The sequence below is a fragment of the Topomyia yanbarensis genome, chromosome 2 (genome assembly GCF_030247195.1).
Source record: "Topomyia yanbarensis strain Yona2022 chromosome 2, ASM3024719v1, whole genome shotgun sequence".
Classification (NCBI taxonomy): Eukaryota; Metazoa; Arthropoda; class Insecta; order Diptera; family Culicidae; genus Topomyia; species Topomyia yanbarensis.
In genome coordinates this window covers 157,250,605-157,269,262 of record NC_080671.1, presented here as the reverse complement: position 1 = coordinate 157,269,262, position 18,658 = coordinate 157,250,605, and the positions used below count along the sequence as shown (strand labels likewise).

The 18,658-nt window shown below is 40.1% G+C and overlaps 2 protein-coding genes and 1 pseudogene across 2 annotated transcripts; all 3 read right to left on the bottom strand.

Annotated features, from left to right (window-relative positions):
* Window positions 1–4: 4 nt before the first annotated feature.
* LOC131679855 (uncharacterized) lies at window positions 5–3,966 on the bottom strand. Its single transcript, XM_058960604.1, has 2 exons — window positions 95–3,966; window positions 5–38 (listed from the first exon to the last, which is right to left on the bottom strand). Exons 1-2 carry the CDS (start codon window positions 3,964–3,966, stop codon window positions 5–7), a joined length of 3,906 nt encoding a protein of 1,301 aa, XP_058816587.1.
* Window positions 3,967–6,656: 2,690 nt separating this feature from the next.
* LOC131681854 (transmembrane 9 superfamily member 2) lies at window positions 6,657–12,861 on the bottom strand. The gene is made up of 4 exons (XM_058962918.1): window positions 12,330–12,861; window positions 10,254–11,443; window positions 10,036–10,195; window positions 6,657–9,654 (listed from the first exon to the last, which is right to left on the bottom strand). The coding sequence occupies exons 1-4, from the start codon at window positions 12,468–12,470 to the stop codon at window positions 9,151–9,153; spliced, it is 1,995 nt and encodes a 664-aa protein (XP_058818901.1). The 5' UTR covers window positions 12,471–12,861; the 3' UTR covers window positions 6,657–9,150.
* A 1,925-nt stretch (window positions 12,862–14,786) lies between these two features.
* Window positions 14,787–17,043, bottom strand: LOC131679854 (uncharacterized; annotated as a pseudogene).
* Between the last annotated feature and the right edge of the window lie 1,615 nt (window positions 17,044–18,658).

The window sequence follows — 18,658 nt, the reverse complement described above, 5'->3', positions numbered from 1 at the left end:
CAACTCAAGTCGAGGGATAGAGAGAAACTTCAGAGGGGCTACGCGTGTTTTAGATCCAATCATCGCACATTCCACCTTTCCTTCTTCCTCGAACCTGAAGTAGGCCACAGCAGCCATCCCATTCTCGCTGGCATCGCAGAAAATATGCAATTCCACATTGTTGGCTGGTTTGGCAGATGTTATAATTCGGTAGCAGCGAGGAATCTTAACTTGATGGACGTTCGGCAACGCTTCGATCCACGTCTGCCACTTTTCGGCCAGCTTTCCGTTGATTTCATCATCCCAACCACATCCGGAACGCCAGATTTCCTGCATCAGGATCTTCAAGTAGATGAGGAAATTACCAATGAATCCCATCGGATCGTATATAGCCATCAATGTTCTCAGAACTTCTCGTTTTGTTGGCATCCTGATTCCGGAAAGTAGCTGCTCGTCATGCTTCGGTGATAATTTGAACGTGAACGTGTCTGTTGTGGTGTCCCACCACATACCGAGCACCTTTTCCGTCGTCATCTCCGCGCAAAAGCTCATGTTCTTTTCCGTGGTACTGACCTCGTGCAGATTATCGATGACCGAACGGGAATTTGATAACCAATTGCGTATCTCGAATCCTCCCTGAGAGTGGATAGATCGTACCTCGCTGGCTAGTTTTACAGCTTCCTCCTCAGTCTCAACACTCATCAACATGTCGTCGACATAATGCTCATACTTTATGCACTCTACCGCTCGTGGATACTGCTCTTCGAATCTTTCAGCGTTTCGGTTCTTGACATAGTGCGCACAACTTGGAGAGCATGCCGCACCGAACGTCATAACTGCTACCGCATACACTTCGGGTTCATCCTCCGGATTACCGTTGCTCCACAAAATCATCTGGCTTCGTTGGTCTAGCTTCTTCATCTGTACTTGGAAGAACATTTCCCGAATGTCTCCCACTACGGCGACGCGAAACTCGCGAAACTTATACAGAACTGTAAGCAGTGACACCAATTGATCGGGTCCCGTTAGGAGGAACGAGTTCAGTGAGACGCCGTTGACCTTGGCGGCCGCGTCGAATACGATTCGTAGCTTCCCTGGTTTGTTCGGGTTGGTTACTGGGAAGATTGGTAGATACCAGTCGTTAGAATGTTTCTCCGCCTTCTCCATTGCCGACAGTCGCCGAATGTAACCCTTCTCCTCGTACTCAAGCATTTTCGATCGCATCGCCGCAGCTAATTCGGGTTCCCGTCTCATTCGCTTCTGTAGACAAGCTAGGCGCTTTGCAGCCATTCCCTTGTTGTCGGGTAGCTGTACTTGATCATAGCGCCACAATAGGCCGGTCTCGTAGCGATTCCCTACCAGTCGTGTTTCGGTTGACAGAATTTTAATCGCGCGCTCCTCATCTTTTGAATGTAGTGATTTTTGTGAACCAGAGATTCCCAATGACTCAATTGAGTAGTATTCCTTAAGTGCCGCATTCAGATCCCTTTCTTCTTCCCTAACACAGGGACAGATGTGGAAACTGTGATAACTGCTATAGCCGGAGTTCGTCGTACCAGATTCCATGGTGCAAGGTCCGTATATCATCCATCCAAGGCGGGTTTTGGACACCACCGGTTCGTTCTCACCACCTTCGACACTTCTCAGGGCGTGACCCAGGCGGCAATTGTTCATCCCTATAAGGATCCGTGGAGAGACATCATCGTAGGATTTCAATGGCAAACCTTTGAGATAGCTGTACTTAGTTGCCAACTGCGAGACTGAGACCGACTGTTTCGGAAGAGAAAGATCCCTAACCGTATAAACCTCTGGAAGGTCGAACACTTCACGAGTGTCACTTACACCGGAGATCTTCAACGTCAGTAAGACTGACTCATCTTCTTCCCGCTGGTGGCCACCCGTCCAATTCAAGCACAATGGATAGGGCGTTCCTTTAAGATCTAATTCTCTCAGTAGGCCGTGCTCCATCAAAGTCGCCGACGACCCATCGTCGAGGAAAGCATAGGTTGTCACTTGCTTTCCCTTACCGTAGATCGTTACAGGCACGTACCGAAATAAAACCTTTCCCGCCCTCTTCGAATGCGTGTTGCAGCTCTGTGTTGTTGAACTCTCGTTAGACTGCTGCGCTGGTTCGGGAGTCAAACGTTTGTTATATCGCTTGTCGTCGTGCAACAATGTGTTGTGCATGAACGAGCAACCGTTTCTTCCACAGGGTGTTTTCACGTGGCAGGCACCGTAATGCCTCCGTAGACACTTTCTGCACAACCTTTGCTCTTTCACAACTGTCCAACGGGACCCGACGCCCAAGGCGAGAAACTTGCCACACGTGTCCAGACCGCTGCATTCGTTCAAACATACGAGACAGCCCTTTGATGCAGTAATCGGGCGATCTAACGAGAGAACTTCGCAACTAGAGTTGCTTTCCGAGTGAACGTTGATGTAGTTGTCGTCTTTCCTTCCACGTCTCTCTGGTTTCGAGATGTTGAGAGTTGGCATCGTGACTATGCTCGCTGCTTCAACTAACTTCCCAAGCCAGTCTCCGAATTCCGAAAGAGTGACTCTGTTCAGTCCCTGCCGATGGTACGCCCAGTTCAGTCTAATAGAAGGCGGCAATCTCTCCGTCAGTTCTTGGAGTAGCGCCACGTTGCACATATACTCGTCGAGACCTGAAGCTGTGATGGTCGCGCAGACGTTTTGAACTGCAACTCCGAAATCGATCAGCGTGCACAGTTTTTCAGCTTTCGGCGATGGCATTTCCCGGATCTTATTCACCAGCGAATGGACGATGACTTCCGGTCTCCCAAACAGGGTTCTCAGCGTCGCTATAACCCCCGGTAAGTTGGCAGGATGCAACAGACGACAACGTACCGTTTCCATTGCCTTTCCCTTGAGGCTTCGTTGAAGTCGAAGCATGTTTTCTTCGTCGCTATATCCGCAAATCCTGGTCGAGTTCTCGTAGCTTGCTAGAAAAAGCGGCCATTCTTCTGGGTTGCCGGAAAATATGGGAAGCTCCTTGTTGATAGCTTGACGCGCTGAAATCTGACCTTGACTTAGCGAAGAAACACCGAAAAACCCGCTACCAATCGGTTGGAATGCTGTCGCCTGAGGATTCAGTCCGATTCCACCGGCTGCTCCTCCGCCGAACATCGCATGCCGTTGTAAAAGGCGGCTTCGCTCCTCCATATGTTTCTTCTCTAATGCCTGCTGCTCCTCCAGCAACATCAACTCATGTGCTAGAGCCTCATTGCCCTGACTCACCTCTCGTGCATTAATTTGTGGCAGTGGATTTTCCGTCGAACTTGCTGTCGGTCCGGTTCCCAACGTCCATGGCAACGGCTGACTTCCGATCGCACCTGTTGTTGATCCTCCTGCCACCTGCTGTGGATGATAACTCGTAGAACTCGCTGTTGATCTGCTACCTAACAATTTCGGGTTTTGATTACCAGTCGATCCACTGGACACCATCTGTGCCGGTTGATTTACAGTTGAACTCGCCGTTAATCCACCCCCACTTGAGCTAATTAAGTTTTGCCTTTCCACACGCTCTAGCACACGTCGCTCCGTGTCTTTCAACACCTGTTCATATTTCTTCCGTTGATCTCTGAGCTCCTTCAGATGCCGATCATCTTTCGCCTTCAACAAACGTTCAAAGCCCACCTGCATCACCGCCAACTGTTTCTGCACGTACTCCTCCAGATTAGATTCTGTTAGCCTGGTTCCGGGCTTTGGTATCACTCCAGTGTCGGTATTAGGTGTAGATGCACCGGCTGGAAGTTGAATCACCGCCTCAAGGCATTTCTTGCAACTCCACTCCTCATCCTGAACATTTGAATCCACACTAACACACGCGAAATGAAACCACTGCCCACACGAATCACACGCTACCATCCGACTGTTATCCGGATTCTTACATATGTCGCAGCTCACTCCCGGCGGTAGAGCATCGTTTACTGGGGAAGTTCCCTGACCGTCACCTTTCTTTGACATACCGACTAGAGCCCCCGATTGATAAACGGATTTTATAAAATGTTGCGCAAGTAAACGGACAATAAAGGAGATGATTTCCGGTTTTGTAACTCTCGTATATTTGTACCGAAACGTAGAGAGAGGTTATAAAATCCCTTTGGGAATAAAGGTATAAGTTCATTATAATTAATTACCTTCATGGTTTCATGGGATTTGTGTGTATGACATAGGTGTGGTTTAACAAACAATGCTTATACTACTCACGTTTAGTTTCCTTGTGATACTTATTTGCCCGTACTAGACGCAACTATCCGTACTATTAACTGTAAATGCATGATTTAGGTTAGGTTTTATATGTAGATTTTCACAAGATTATTTTACCTTCTGTGTTCTTTGTTAAATAAATGTTTCGTGTGTAAGATATGTCAATCACTGCCCTAGGTATTTACTCTAGATATAAGTAGAATAATCAATAATTCTCTAGGATAATAAATTAATTCTTCCTGCACGCTACTTCAGCTATCACGTTAATTCGACTCTCTCACTTGCACTTTTTCTTACCTACGTGTCACTTCTCGGTCGGCGGATGTATGACAGCTAAGTAGTACAGGGTCGGAGCTGCGGTTGTTCGACCGGTCGATCAATGAGGTGTAATAAGAGGTGCGTCACAATCCATAGTGATGTGACAGCTCGCAATGGCAAAGTTTCCCAAAAAAAAACGATTTAAATGAAATAAAGAAAATAAGTTTGACGAGAAAAGCGTTTTTTTTCTCAAAGAAAGTAAAAAGTTACTTGTTCTTTTGTTCTTTTGATGATGCTGAAGGGCGTCGTTGCGGCCTGTCTCCAGTGTGGAGACTTTCCCACACCTTCCAACAGCATCGTTATGGTTGTTTCCCATCCAACTGGCTTAGCGGATATAAAGGCGGTAGATTGTCCATTTATTCCACGTGTCACATTTCAGACCGGCCTAGTATTTTGTATGGTCAGGTGGCGCAGTCATCGTTTCTCGACAAACATAAGATTACGGCCTAAAAGCCAACTGTCAAAATCCACTTTGAATGGAAATTTCAGACAAACCGTTACTAGTCGAACACAGTTCACACCAGTTTATGAAAGAAAAAACTTTTCTCTTTCATTTACTACCAACATCTGTGATTGGCGTGTAACGGTTTGTCCGGAATTTCCATTCAAAGTGGGTTTTGACAGTTGGCTTTTAGGCCGTAATCATATGTTTGTCAAGGTTTAATGTAAGCCCACCCCCACACGCCTTCCTGATCTGAAATGCAGCAACTACCAGTGGGGTGGGAGTTAGTGTTGAGTTGTGTGGCCAAATTATGAAGCAGTTATGTAGGAATGATAAAGTTGATAGTGGAAATGTATTTTGTACTTACTTTATCGTTTTTTTTGCTTTCAGCCTTACCAGCCTTACCAGAACAGCGCCGTTTTCTAATCTTACAACTTCCATTGTATTATGTTCACTCCAATCAGTCTCACGTATCGTTTTGGGTTGTTTATTTCGGTGTTAGCTTCCGTCGATGGGATATGGGAAAATAGAAACGGGAAAAGGCAATTAGTAAAGTGGGATTTAACGAGTTGTACTAGCTGCGCAAGCTAGCGGGTTTGTATGTTCTCAGTTGAGGCTATAAATTCGTACTAGATTGAATGTAAGTTGTCATAGAGAACAGACAAATGAGCTAGGGTGAGTTACTTTACAATTAAAATGTCAAGACAAAGGATAGTTAAATGGGGTTAGAACGCAAATATGTTATTTTTAGTATGCGTGGATAAGATAATGTTAGGGCAGAGTGAATTGATCTATAAAGAGAGAGAACATAGATTTTCTATGCTACCGAGTGAGTGAAAATATATTAGCTACAGGAAGAGATAGATATTATATACATCTAAACTACTTTTAGGTGTTTGACGATGTGGTTCGCGTGGATTGGATTTCTTCAAAAACTACGTGTTTCAGTTTATTATGTTAGGCTAATTGGGCATTGACTTATTTGACGTATAGGACACCAACACAGTTACAATGTGTATAGACAACATACATACAACGCGATGTTTTCAATTCGCCATCTGATTTAACCTCATTTGGCAAAAATTCCACCCGATTTAACCTCAATCTCGCACTAACACAACTGCGCATGGATTAGTCAATTAACTAGTGGCTGAACGGTATGTTTAGGAAAAAGGTTCCATCCATAAGAGAAACTGTTTCTGTTTCTGAAAACAGCAAATCCGATTCGTTGTTGACGAGTGTTACTCGCCATCTTCCTGAACCAGAGAGACAGTTCTAGCGAGTTAAGAGATAAAAACACCCACCTTCAGTCTGATCATCTCTTATAAATGATAGTCCATTGATCCGAATCGAATGAATCGATCACTATGCTCAAGATCGAATGAGTCCCCGAACAGCTGAGCCAATGTGTCCCCCATTCGAAAGTGGAAACATCCGCATCAGCTGCCCGCCAAAACACTCGATCCAGTGACTATTATTCATGGGATTCAGAGAACAAACAACCAGCACACGCTCTGATCTCCCACTCTTATCCACCAATCAAGAGTACGCGCCCTTAGGCTCATCGCCGAAGCCCAGAGAAGAAAGTAAAAAGTTACTTGTGAGATGAAAACTGTATGAACTGTTATCATAAATGAAATTGACAAATGAGATGATTGACATTAAAATCACTGAAAATAACAATTGATTATTTATAAGTAATCGTTAGTTTATTGATTTCCATTGTTTTTTGTTGTTGTAATTATCATACTTTGCATTATTAGCGATCATATATGACAAAGCTTTCAAAAAAAAAGTAGTAAATCGAAATAAATACAGTTCTTGACTTTCAGGTTCTTTAAAGACATTGTTCAAACTTCTGAATATAAAACACATTATTAATGTTTATCATTGCAAAGAATCGTTTTGGTGCTATACTATTGTAAACTACAGGCCCTATAGAACAATAAAAGAAGCACTGCGTTCAATGCAGTCAAAGAACTTTAAAAACTTCTGTTAGAATAATGATTGCTTCTCAAAAGGAATGAGCTGAAAACGGCGTTTCTAAATAAGCATCATGACATTTTTGAGTTTTCAATTAAGTACTTAACTCGGAGCCTTTTCCAGCCAAAAATCAGCACTGTTTCTGTATGGATAAGTTTAATGCAGAATGACTTTGTTGTTTGAGCACTTGCGGTGCTAATATTGTCGATTAATCAAAATGCAAAATCCATACGTCACTGCCCGGTACAAGCAGGTTAAACGAAATAAAAGCATAACTTGATAGATGTTAATCCAAAGAGGACTAATGTCCATTTGTAGAAGGGTTATCGAATGTTGCACCATAAACACGAACATCTACATATTTTCGAGAATTAGGGCAGCATTCAACATAAAATGAGAAATCCTTACTTTATTGTGTTAATGATAAACCCCTGCAACAAAAATGGTACCGCTGAGTTCGGTATCGTTTAGCACATATTTTTGTTCATGTGTGCGCTTTAAAGTTTTATACAGTACAAATTCACTTAAAAACTCAATCTTGATTGTGACAATTTTTTGCACCAATACCCTATTAAAACGATTTACATCTTCAAGAGCGCGAAATGTTTCATAACCAGGGATGCCAGATTTACAGACATATCTGTATTTTACAGACTTTTGATGGTCTCCTACAGAGGTAATTAGACATCTACAGACTTTTAAAAAAGTAAGTGTTTAACAAAATTATACTAGAATAATTTGATTCGAATACGAGTGATTCCTTCACAATAGTTTACTACTAAGCCACTTTTAAAGTAATAACCTAGTGTAAATAGGATTTACACAACCCTCTACAGACGTTTACTGACATTTTAATTATTCTTCTACAGACATTTCACAAAAACATGTGGCATCGCTGGTCATAACAAACGCGCCCTAGCAACACATTCGCTGGAAAAGACGTCGAGGTAAGACATTCTGATTATGGATTAAACTAAGATTTTCTCTAGTCTTGCTCTAATAGATTTGACTGGTTCTGTGAGAACTATATATTGCTCAAAAATTTAGTTTCAAATTATACTACTTTCGTGTATAGAAATCCAGTAAAATACAAATATAATACATACTTAACGAACAAATACTATACCGATAATAGTTTTATTATAGATTTGTTTCCACTTCTTTGTAATAAAAGTAAATGAATATAAACTTAAGACATTTTATTCTTGTTTCTAATTATAATCACACCAATCTACTTTGCGCTCAATCATTGTGTCTATTTTGTTGCACTCACAGAAGCTACTTCATTTTCTCTCGTGTGAATGATTTGTTCTCAATCACGCTTTTTATCGTCCAAATTGGATTGTATGTTCAACCAATGTGAAGCAGTACAATTATCTCCCGTTGAAAGTGGTATCTTTGCTTAAAATAATAACTTAAGTGCATCGTCGATACTCAATCACTTTTTTTTAGTCGTCACTAATGTGTTTTGCATTTTTAAATAATAAGCCTATGCTAGTAGACAAGTTGAAACTACTTCAAAAATAGAGAATGAAGATAACGGAGCATGGTGTGCCCAAAATCGTTATTAACCCATTCGAAATATATTTTATCCAAGCAACTCCTCTGCACGAACTCTAAAAGGATCCATCCGGAAAATCGAAACATATAACGATTTGAATTTCAATTGAAGTTTAGTCAATTATAAGGTGCCAATTAGGCTACAAGCATACATCCCTTAAGTGTGGTCTGACCTTTATTACCAAAAAATATATGTCCAATAATTTGACACAAGCATTTCCTTTGAAGTTATTTCATCGACTGGCTCGAACATTACGGCGGATTGAATATGTACACGCACACCCATCAGTGCTCCACCAGACGTCAAGCATTTTTTTCAGGTTGTTTTTTTTCTAGTTATCATTAAAAGCGTTTAGACGTGCCGCATGTAAATACCATATTTAAAAATGCCGGGTGTCTAATGAAGGGAACATATTTTTTGTATACAACGGTGCTTGTAGCCTGATGAACACCGTGTGAACATTGCCATACCATTTCAAATAGCTATCCTTTTCGATTATCCCGACGGATCGCTTTTGAAATTCACGCAGAAGATGCTTGGATACTATATCTTTCGGATATCGCTTTTGTTCCTGTCAATAACGGTTTTGGACACCTCGTGGGAGAGTTTTCCGGAAACAGTTCTCCTCGGTCATCGCTTAATCCACCTTAACAACACTGTAAATTTTGCGAATAAACCAGAAACACGCAAAGAATCCTATCGAGCCGGTTAGTAAGAAGAACAGGAACACCATAATGAGTGTATAGCCAAAGTAAAGGAAAGTTGAAGCCGCATCCTCGATCTGCAGCTTGGTCGCAAAGTAGTGACAGCAGTAGATGAACAGGTAGACCGCCGTGAAGCCTGATGTCAGGAATGATCGCCACCACCAGTGATAGTCCTCAGCGCACAGGTGGAAGTAGCACAGCAGAATCGTCGTCTCCGAACAGGTGATCACCAGGATCAAAAACACTAGGAACAGGAAGCCAAACATATAGTACATCTGGCTGGACCAGAGCGAATTGAGGATGAAAAACAGCTGAATGAAGATGCAACCGAAGGGTAGCACACCGCCCATGATGATTCCAGGGATTGGTTGGGTATAGATCGATTGGTCCGGAATCTGGCGGGGAATTTGGTTGGTGCGTACTGGGTGTTCCAATGACTGCAAAGAAACAGACGAAAAAAATATGTTGGTGCTTGACATTGCATTGCATAAGGTGGAAATTTTTTGCACACAAAATGAAATGTTAACACCGCAGTAGTTTTATTGTTTTGACCGTAGCTGTATAACATGACCTACGATTTTGTCGACGACACCATTTTTCTAACTAGCTTTTTCGCTTTTATTAAAAACTAAGAGTAAGTCAATATTTTCCTTTTCTATGTTGTAACGACATTATTAATTAGCAAGGGACTGGAAGATGTGAAATATGTTTTAAAATTAAGAGCCGTAGTACTCAAGGAAGGGCAAGGGGTTGAAGGAAGAAAGTTTAGAAAAACGTGGAATAGGGTCAAATGAGCAAGCTTAGTAAATAATAATTACCCTTTTTCGGAATCCAAAGTATGCACCAACAAAGGTAAGCGGTACAGAAACACCAAACCACAGAGCCAATAGTGCAATCAGTGTCGAAAATGGAACGGCTCCAGAACTACCTTTGCTCCATAAAATCAGATTCATGATGAAAAAGAGTCCGAACACAATGCTGTAAAACAACCGAATTGTTAGCATAGATGTTAGTTACGGATTAGATATAGAATTACCCTGGGCTCAGCATGGATGTGAGAAGTACATTGCTCTTCCATTTTATACCGCCAAAGCTCTTGTAGATACGAGCCGACACGTAACCGGCAGGGGTACCAAGCAGTACAAATAGTACCATAGCACAGGTCATTAGCGCACCCCTATTAGCGGGCGAGAGAAAACCCAAGCAGGCGAATGCTAACGTCACCAGTGTCATACAAAACACCTGAATACCTGAGCCGAGCAAAACCGACAGCAGCATTCCTTTGCGCGGTGGCCTGAAAACATCACCGTGCACCAATTTCCAGCCAAATTCCTCTTGAGCGTCCTCACCGGAGTCCATCTGGTTGTATCTCGCAATATCTTTGTGCAGGGTTCTCAGCATGATCATGGCAACCATACCGGAGAGGAATAATACAATGACAAGTGAGTTCAGGATGCTGAACCATTGGATATTAGTATGCGGCATCGATTCCAAAATGTAATCCCATCGGGACGACCATTTTATCGTGTTATTCTGAACGAAGCGTACAGAGTAAGTGTAAGTAATATTCATTTTCTGTCCGTTTAGCAGCGCACTAGATGGAATTTCGATCGGTTCTTTACTGCTACAATCTGGTTGATCGGGATTCTTATGGTTAATTGATGAAGGTACAACCTTCACGGAAATAATTCGACCGCCATTCTGTTTGAACGCTACACCCCATTCTTCCGTTGCACCACTGTGGTATGTTACTGTTAGATCAACGTGATTGAAAGGATAGTAATATCCGGCTCGGTTGTAGCTCGGATTGACCAGGCAACCCTCGTCGCCATCCGGATGCCGTCGTACTAAACATCCCATTGGAAAACCAGTGCTGCAATATTGACGGTCATTATCGAGCGGGTAGCACCACGTTACCGGCATATTATCAACTATCCAATGATGTTGGTAGTTCAAACTCATGCCTTTCTTCAGTATCATCAACCGGCGGTCACTATCGGAATCGCCACCAACGTAGTACTTGGTACATGCCTTTTCGCACGATCTCTGCTCCAAAAATTCGATCTTGTACGGTCCAGGGCGGATACGTTCTCCAAACACTACCTGGCCGAGATTCTCCACAGGTGAGTTGGCTTCGTCGATTGGGCAAAAATCGAAGTGATGGTACTCGTATGGGATGACCGATTCTTCCGTGTTGAGCCGATTCACGTAAAGGGTAACTTCGGACTGAAATTTTGATAAGTAAAAAATAAATAAATAAATGTTTGATGATGTTAAACACAGAAATCAAAACAATTGGTATTGATAAGAGCAAAAACCAACTAACGCATAATCTTACGGTCTTACATTGTGCTACATTGGTGTAGTGTAAAAAAGATAGACTGAATATATCTAAGTTCAAATGATTGTACACACAATTTTTTCGGAGGTCATAGTGAAAAGTGCTCGGCACACTTAATATAGATGTCTTCCTTTTAAATAAGTTGGAATTAAAAAGAAAACATCTAGTTATATTAAGTGTGAGTGCTGTAGCACCGATTGCAATGTCAAATCAAAAATGTTAATAAATGGAAAGTAAAATTTTTATTTCGAATCATCTTCTTGATTAATATAAAAGTATTAACAGCCTTACATAGAAAACAGACATCGAATGCTACTGTCATTATAATTCAGTGGTGATACAGAATACAATACAACAGATAACTCATTTTCGACAAAAATCCATATGGGATTCATACTTTTATGGGCAGTACATGCGTATAAACTGTCGTATTTTTACAAAGTTTAAGCAATAAACTCAACATAAAATGCAAATCAATAACGTATAAAAACTCAGTCCATTTCAATTAACACATTGCTTTAAGGTAAAAAAAAAACAATGCTGCTAAACTTATTGGATAGCAATTCATTTCCGTTTCTTATCAAAATCGTGTGAATGCCTTGTTCCAAAAGATACGAAATACGTTAGTGTTGTCGTTCTACAGTCAATCCTATCAGTATTGTTGCTCCACATATTCTCAAAATGATGAGTTGTCATCTATGTAAGTACTTGAACATATACCTAAGAGGAACATGCCTACTAAAATAAACGTTTCCAACTAAATTTTCCTACCTTGCATGATTTCTGCATTTCCGATTGCCGACAATAGTTAACTGGAGCTAATCCTGGCAAGTAGAATCCATTTGTCATCCCACATACTAGCATAAAGGTTAATATTGAACCGGCCGCCAAGCAGCAGCTTCGTGATTCCATTTTGTTCCTTGTGCCCTTGATGCAAAGGTTGTGAATTCTACAAATTATTTTACAATGCAAACTATATAATGCGCTGCTTTGGATTTTCTTTGTTGCTCTTCGAGACGAATCGCACCGTGTTTAGTGAAATGGATTCCTCTTTCTCCAAGATCTAGCCCTTTTTGAGGAATAGTATCCCCACTATACACAATCAGAATGCTTGAGATTATGTACCGAAATAATCGTTGAAATTTAATGTATCCAACAACTGCACACTGCAACGAATGTGATTTTGCACACTATAATCCAGAATTCACACGTATCCGTTCATTATGCTGCAAATATTCCGTAGTCGTCTCAAAAATTGCAAAGATTTTTCTCGGCTGGAGAAAAAATCATTTTTGACATGTAATCGACGTATACGAAAACGTCACAACTTTTGGCTGCGTTGAGGAGTAGAGTACGTTCGCTGCCAAAATTCAATTACTACACGCAAACGAAAAACTACACAGAAAATAATATGCTTTCATACTCTGTTGCGTTTCGGCTTCGCCTCATCAGAAACCGACACTATTGTCGCGCTTATAATAAAATCTCACATTGCGGGCGTCTGAAAGGCGCATCAAATATAGCCGCAGTTGCTCCGCAAGCAGATTTCAGTGGAGCTTTATTTTTCTGCCAGCTGTGTGCTTTTCGAAAGCTTCAAGGAAAAAGCTGCCTATACATTTATATAGGCGGCTGTCACGCGCCTATCTCAATTGAGCTTTCATATAATCGCATATCGAGCGATTATCCTGCAAGGCACAATAACTTATTGTCGGAATAGATTAGCGCCGATTTGACGCAAGTCCCTTAAAACTAAAACACACTTTGTGTTTCAATCGAACGACTGATCAAACGTGATGTCCCGTTCGAGCAGAAGTTCTGTTTATGCCGATGAGACACAGTGAAGCCGAAACTTGTCTTGGCTTAGCAGGCCTATGCGAAAGCACTATGCTATATTTCACCCTAAGGAGGAAAATTTGGTAAAAACCTAGGTAAAACCCAAAATTTCTCACTAGGGTGAAAATTTGTTGGTAAAAACCGAGGGAAATAACACATACGGATTATCACGAATAGTCATGCCAATTGCTTAAATTTTCTTCTACACAATCAATGAAGTTTCTAGGTAAATAACAACGTTCAAATTCGTAATCATACTCGATCCATACGCAACTACTCACTATCTATACTTATCTATACGTATGCATTCAAATCAAAGTACTCTGACTATTGATGGAATACGTCCGGCAACTGTCAAAACATTTATTGATTTCTACATATGAAGACAGTAAGGAATTTGCTCTAACAAAATTGTTTTAACCGAGTGATAACACTCATGTTTTAACGAATTGCTAACCTAGGTATAAATAATTTGTAATGTTGTAATGTTATAAAATAATTGTTATCGCCCATTTACTTTGCATTGATCGGCAAATGACAAATATATAGTGACCGTATTATTTCTGAAAAGCGCGCTGATACAATAATACGGCTTTGAGGGTTACCTATTCATAATATTGATAGGTTTTATTGGTTCAGTTCAAGCATGACGCAAGGGACAAATACACCAACGGGACACATATGATTTGATATTCATTTTCCCCTTTCTCACATTGATACAGAGTGAGCATACTTGTGCGGCTCGCCAATGCGATGTGAAATTGGCAATACATGTTCAATATTCGTTAACTGTTTTCACATATTAGATGGAAGTTTTCGGATAATGGTAGTAAAGCACGCGTGTGCACGAATGTGATATAAAACAACTGATTATTGAAGTCTCATTTTATTAAGATGGCTTCTGATCAAAAAATTGATTAATGGAAGAAATTTGTTCTGTTTTCTAATTCAAATTTTGAATGTACGATACGGTCACTCCTGCATAATGCAATATTGATGAATATATCGATGGTTTCATCAAGTGTGACACATACCATTCGATATTTACAGTTTTAGTATTACTAATCAGATCTAAATTGTAATCCTCGTCGCATGGCACAATATCGAAATACTACCCAGTAGTTCAACACCTCTTGATCCCGCACCTTCAGGAACCTTCACTGGCATCGTTGATAATGAGCATGAACAATTCTTCCCTTTGAGATATTTAAATCCATACACCTTACAGACAGCGAAACGTTTCTTGATTTTCAGCAGATCAAACTCACCCACTGTAATGCCTGTATATACTGCGTTTGAGTCTCTCACTCCATTAATTGCGGCAGCTTCCAGTCCAGAATCACGAAAACGATACAATCTATCCGTCGAGCATTTTTGTAATCCAGATGTCAGCATCTATATAAAGGTCCTCTTTTTCACATGAACAATTTTATTCTTCCGATTTCTTATCCTGAAGACATGCTTAAAATTGCTGGAATCCTTTAAATTCAAGGTTTCTCCAATGTTGGAAAACAGTTCGGCTGATTCATATATTTTGTCTTTGCCATCTGTTATCAATTCTTCGGGAATAGTAACGAATTCAAAATTTCCACACTCAAGTGTTGGTTTTGGCTTTGGCTGCCTTAAAATGATGCTTTCTTCGAATGAAATATCATCAAAATCGAATCTCAATTCGAGCGCGATTTCCAATGCTGCTTGCTTGGCTTGCTCCACTACAGCGGATATTTCGATATCACCGGGAAGTACTTCTTTGCGCGGGAAATGAGAAGTAGCCTTCAATCGAGGAAAAGCCAGATTGTGTTGTTGTCTTGCCATGATGTCTCTTTTGGTTTGTATTTTATTCAGACGAGCTTCGAATCCTTGCATCGTAAAATTGACTATAGTAGATACTGTTGATGTGAATGAGCGAGCATCACGAAAAATTCCTTCACATGTCTGACTTTGAAGTAGTGTTATTGTGAATTCAAGATTCTTTGTTCTACATAGAACAACGAAATTAATTAACGTGTGGGCGTTTATTTCCAGTCCCCAGTAGGCATTAGTCGTTATACAGTTTTGTATATTGTTATGCTTCGATATGCACCAATTGCACCAGCAGCTAATCAGGAACAGAGCTTTCCTGTAATTATAAACAATAATACTAAGTCTCCTTTCGAAGTTGTGGTTCCTTAAGATACAGTTGAAATATTGTTGCTAACAAAAGTGAGTTCTAATTCTATGTGTATGATGTAGGCGTACTAATACCCATCACTCACCACACGTTAAAGATTCGTTGCGACGGCGATAAGGATGGATCCATGTACGAGGATATAATGCATGAAATAATTTTCAGGTATGCCACTTGCCGTTGGAAAGAGGAATATGCTGATCGAGGCTTGACATGACTTGTTCAGATGTAATTTTTTCTACTGGTCGAAATTTCATCTTGTCCTTGTCACTAAGGTCTCCTTCGGCCAAGCCGTGTTGGTCTTTCGAAACATCACGCACTAGTTCTTCTAAATGTATTTTCGATACTTGAAACCGACCTGGAAAAATTTAAGGTGGTCCAGATTATTATGCAAGTTCCTAATTGAAATTAGTTTTTATACCGAGTATCAACTGCTTGGTCTGATTGACAAGCCTCGTCCGAAATTTATTCGCTAGATGAGTTGGATCCTGAACGCATAGACTGTCATTGTTGGTGTTGGATACGAACCAAGCACCAAAGGGATTGTCGTTATGATTCGGTAGCTTCATTTTTTTCAGCATAGCTCTAATGAATCGGCTACACACTTAATTTAAATTACTGGGTACAGTAAAATTTTACTGGGTTTTTGAACAGCAAACCGTTCGGTAATCAATTCAGTAAAACAATTCGGTTACCGAACTCTCCGCAATTCGTTCTATCCAAACGTCAAAAAATACTGGTCAGTCAGTAGTTTCCTCTGAAAATGGCGATTTGACAGATGATTTGCTGTACCTGTTTTGTAAGTTTTTGACGAGGTTCGGTAATGTTGGTACAATTTTGCCGAACAATCAGTCAGTTTTTTACTGGATAATGTTTATGTACCGAAAAAAACAGAAGAGCTGATAAATTCAGTGAAAAATATTGCGGGTTTCAGCAAATTATTCGAAAAATTACTGACAATCGTTAAAAAATGAAAACTTTACCGCAATTTTTTAAAAAATTTGCTGACAGCTCCGTAAAAATATCACTTTACTGTGGTAGTCGTCAAAAGAAATTACCGAACAACTTTTGGCTGGCTTAGTGTGTATCACCATCAGTTGCCATGCAAACAACTTTAATGTCTTCTTTGTCCATTTCAGCTTGAACAAAGTTCCACTTGTTTAGAACATCGGTTGTTGAAAATTTATTGTTCGTGCAGTAGTAAAGTATACAAAATGGAGCTGCGTCCATACAAATGGGTTGAGCCATGCATAGTTGAACGTTGCGTCCGATGGGGTTATCTTGTATATCCGCTAAAACTTTCCGTGGCGAAGAACATTTAAATAGGTTCATGATGGGCATTCCATTTGTGCCGATTGGTGCTACCAGACCAGAGAGTTTGTCTTCGTTCAGATTATATTCAATGCCACCGGTAATTCTGGTCGCATCTTCGCTCCAGCATATCGCAAGTGGGTATCGGTTTCTTTCCTTCAGCTGTTTTATCATCAGCTTGCCCTCTGTAGAACATTCAGCACAGGGTTGTTAATCGATCATTAATCGTCATCGTCGATAACGTTAACCACCCGTCAACGTCATCGGAAACTCCGTTAACGATAATTTATCGTCGGATTCATCGTCATCGTCGATAATTCATCGGTGGTTATCGCGATACATTTTGCGTTACTTTCCCGTTTATTGGAGTTGAAGTTGATGCGGTCAACTTTCAATTGTTTTGAAATAAATAACTATTGGAGGACATGTTGTTGGCAGTTGAAAATCAATAGTTTTGGACATTTTCAATACACAGGGGGTTCGACGATGTGTCAAAATGGATTTTTTCAACTTTTAGGGAAATTATTATATTGAAGAAGTTATTGGTAAGTGAAAATCAATAGTTTTGGGCATTTTCAATGTACCGTCGGTGCGTCAAAATAGAATTTTTTTGAACTTTTCGCGAACTTTTTATATTGAAGGGCAGGTTGTTGGCAGTTGAAAATCGATAGTTTTGGACATTTTCAATTCACAGGAGGATCCACCAGTGCACAGTGTTTCCAAAGTGGCAAAAAGGTGAAATAAATTCTTTGAACCACGAAAAACATTTTTAGCTATAGTGTCTTCAGCAATTTATATTTTTTTGCATTTAAAAAGTATTAGTTGGGTGATTAATCCCTCTAAAGCTGAGCAGCAAGTTTTTGTTTGGTCATTTATGAAAATAAAAAAACTTTCTTTGGCAAAGTTGTTGAGAATATCTTAAGTATTAACTTCGCTGAAGAGACTATGTGTCTATCTGTCGATTTTAAATTACATTTGTGGAGATTTCTTTGATATACCCCTGAAAATTGCTTTTTTAAAAATACTTTTCCTAGTAATTTTGTAGAATTTCAAAATGTTCCAAGATTTTGTTCAGCATAAGAAAATACAGAATTTTTGTAATGTAAGTTTATTTGTATCTCTTACAACTTAGAAGTTATCGAATGTTGTGTCCAAAAAGCAAAACAAACACTATCAAAATTGTTTGGTGGGCTCCAACCTACGTTCAAGTCAAATTCGAGTAAATTCCTTCTTTAGCATATTTTTGTTATCTTAGAGATGCAAAAGATACAAAAATAATAATACTGTACTGTAAGACCTCCTTAAGGGAAATTTTTACTAAATGATCAGAACGGGTTATGAGGCTTTGTCGAGGGACTAAAGAAGAATATTTTAACCGCTCCGATTTATTAAAAAGAAAGAAAAAATATGTTAGTCCAGGTGTTTGCGTTTCGACTTCGTCTCTTCAGAACTAGAAAAAATATGTGCCGATTTTGCCAATGTCATCGTTTTATCAGCCTAAAATTCGCCAAGGGGCTGATAAAAACGGGTCTTCACTGTATTCAAAAAACCGACTAAAACTCTATTATGAGGCCGTTCATAAATTACACTACATATTTAAGGGTAAAAGAAGGAAGAATGAAGCATCTTGTTACATAGTGTAGAGAAGAAACGGAGGAGGGGGCTAAAAGCTTCTTAACTAGAAAATGTAATCAAACATTGGAAATGTGTATGTATATTCTCTTTTTTAAAATCCGAAATCTTCTAGTTTAAATTAAAATTATAATAAAATCTGTTAATCACCACACCA

Excerpts from the sequence above, each read along its gene's own strand:
- LOC131681854 (XM_058962918.1), bottom strand. The coding sequence starts at position 12,470 with ATGGAATCACGAAGCTGCTGCTTGGCGGCCGGTTCAATATTAACCTTT. Across the intron at positions 11,444-12,329 it reads AAATGCAGAAATCATGCAAG|TCCGAAGTTACCCTTTACGT; the intron begins GTAGGAAAATTT and ends TCAAAATTTCAG. Across the intron at positions 9,655-10,035 it reads ACTTTGGATTCCGAAAAAGG|TCATTGGAACACCCAGTACG; the intron begins GTAATTATTATT and ends GTTTCTTTGCAG.
- LOC131679855 (XM_058960604.1), bottom strand. The coding sequence starts at position 3,966 with ATGTCAAAGAAAGGTGACGGTCAGGGAACTTCCCCAGTAAACGATGCT. Across the intron at positions 39-94 it reads GCTGCTGTGGCCTACTTCAG|CCCCTCTGAAGTTTCTCTCT; the intron begins GTTCGAGGAAGA and ends AAACACGCGTAG.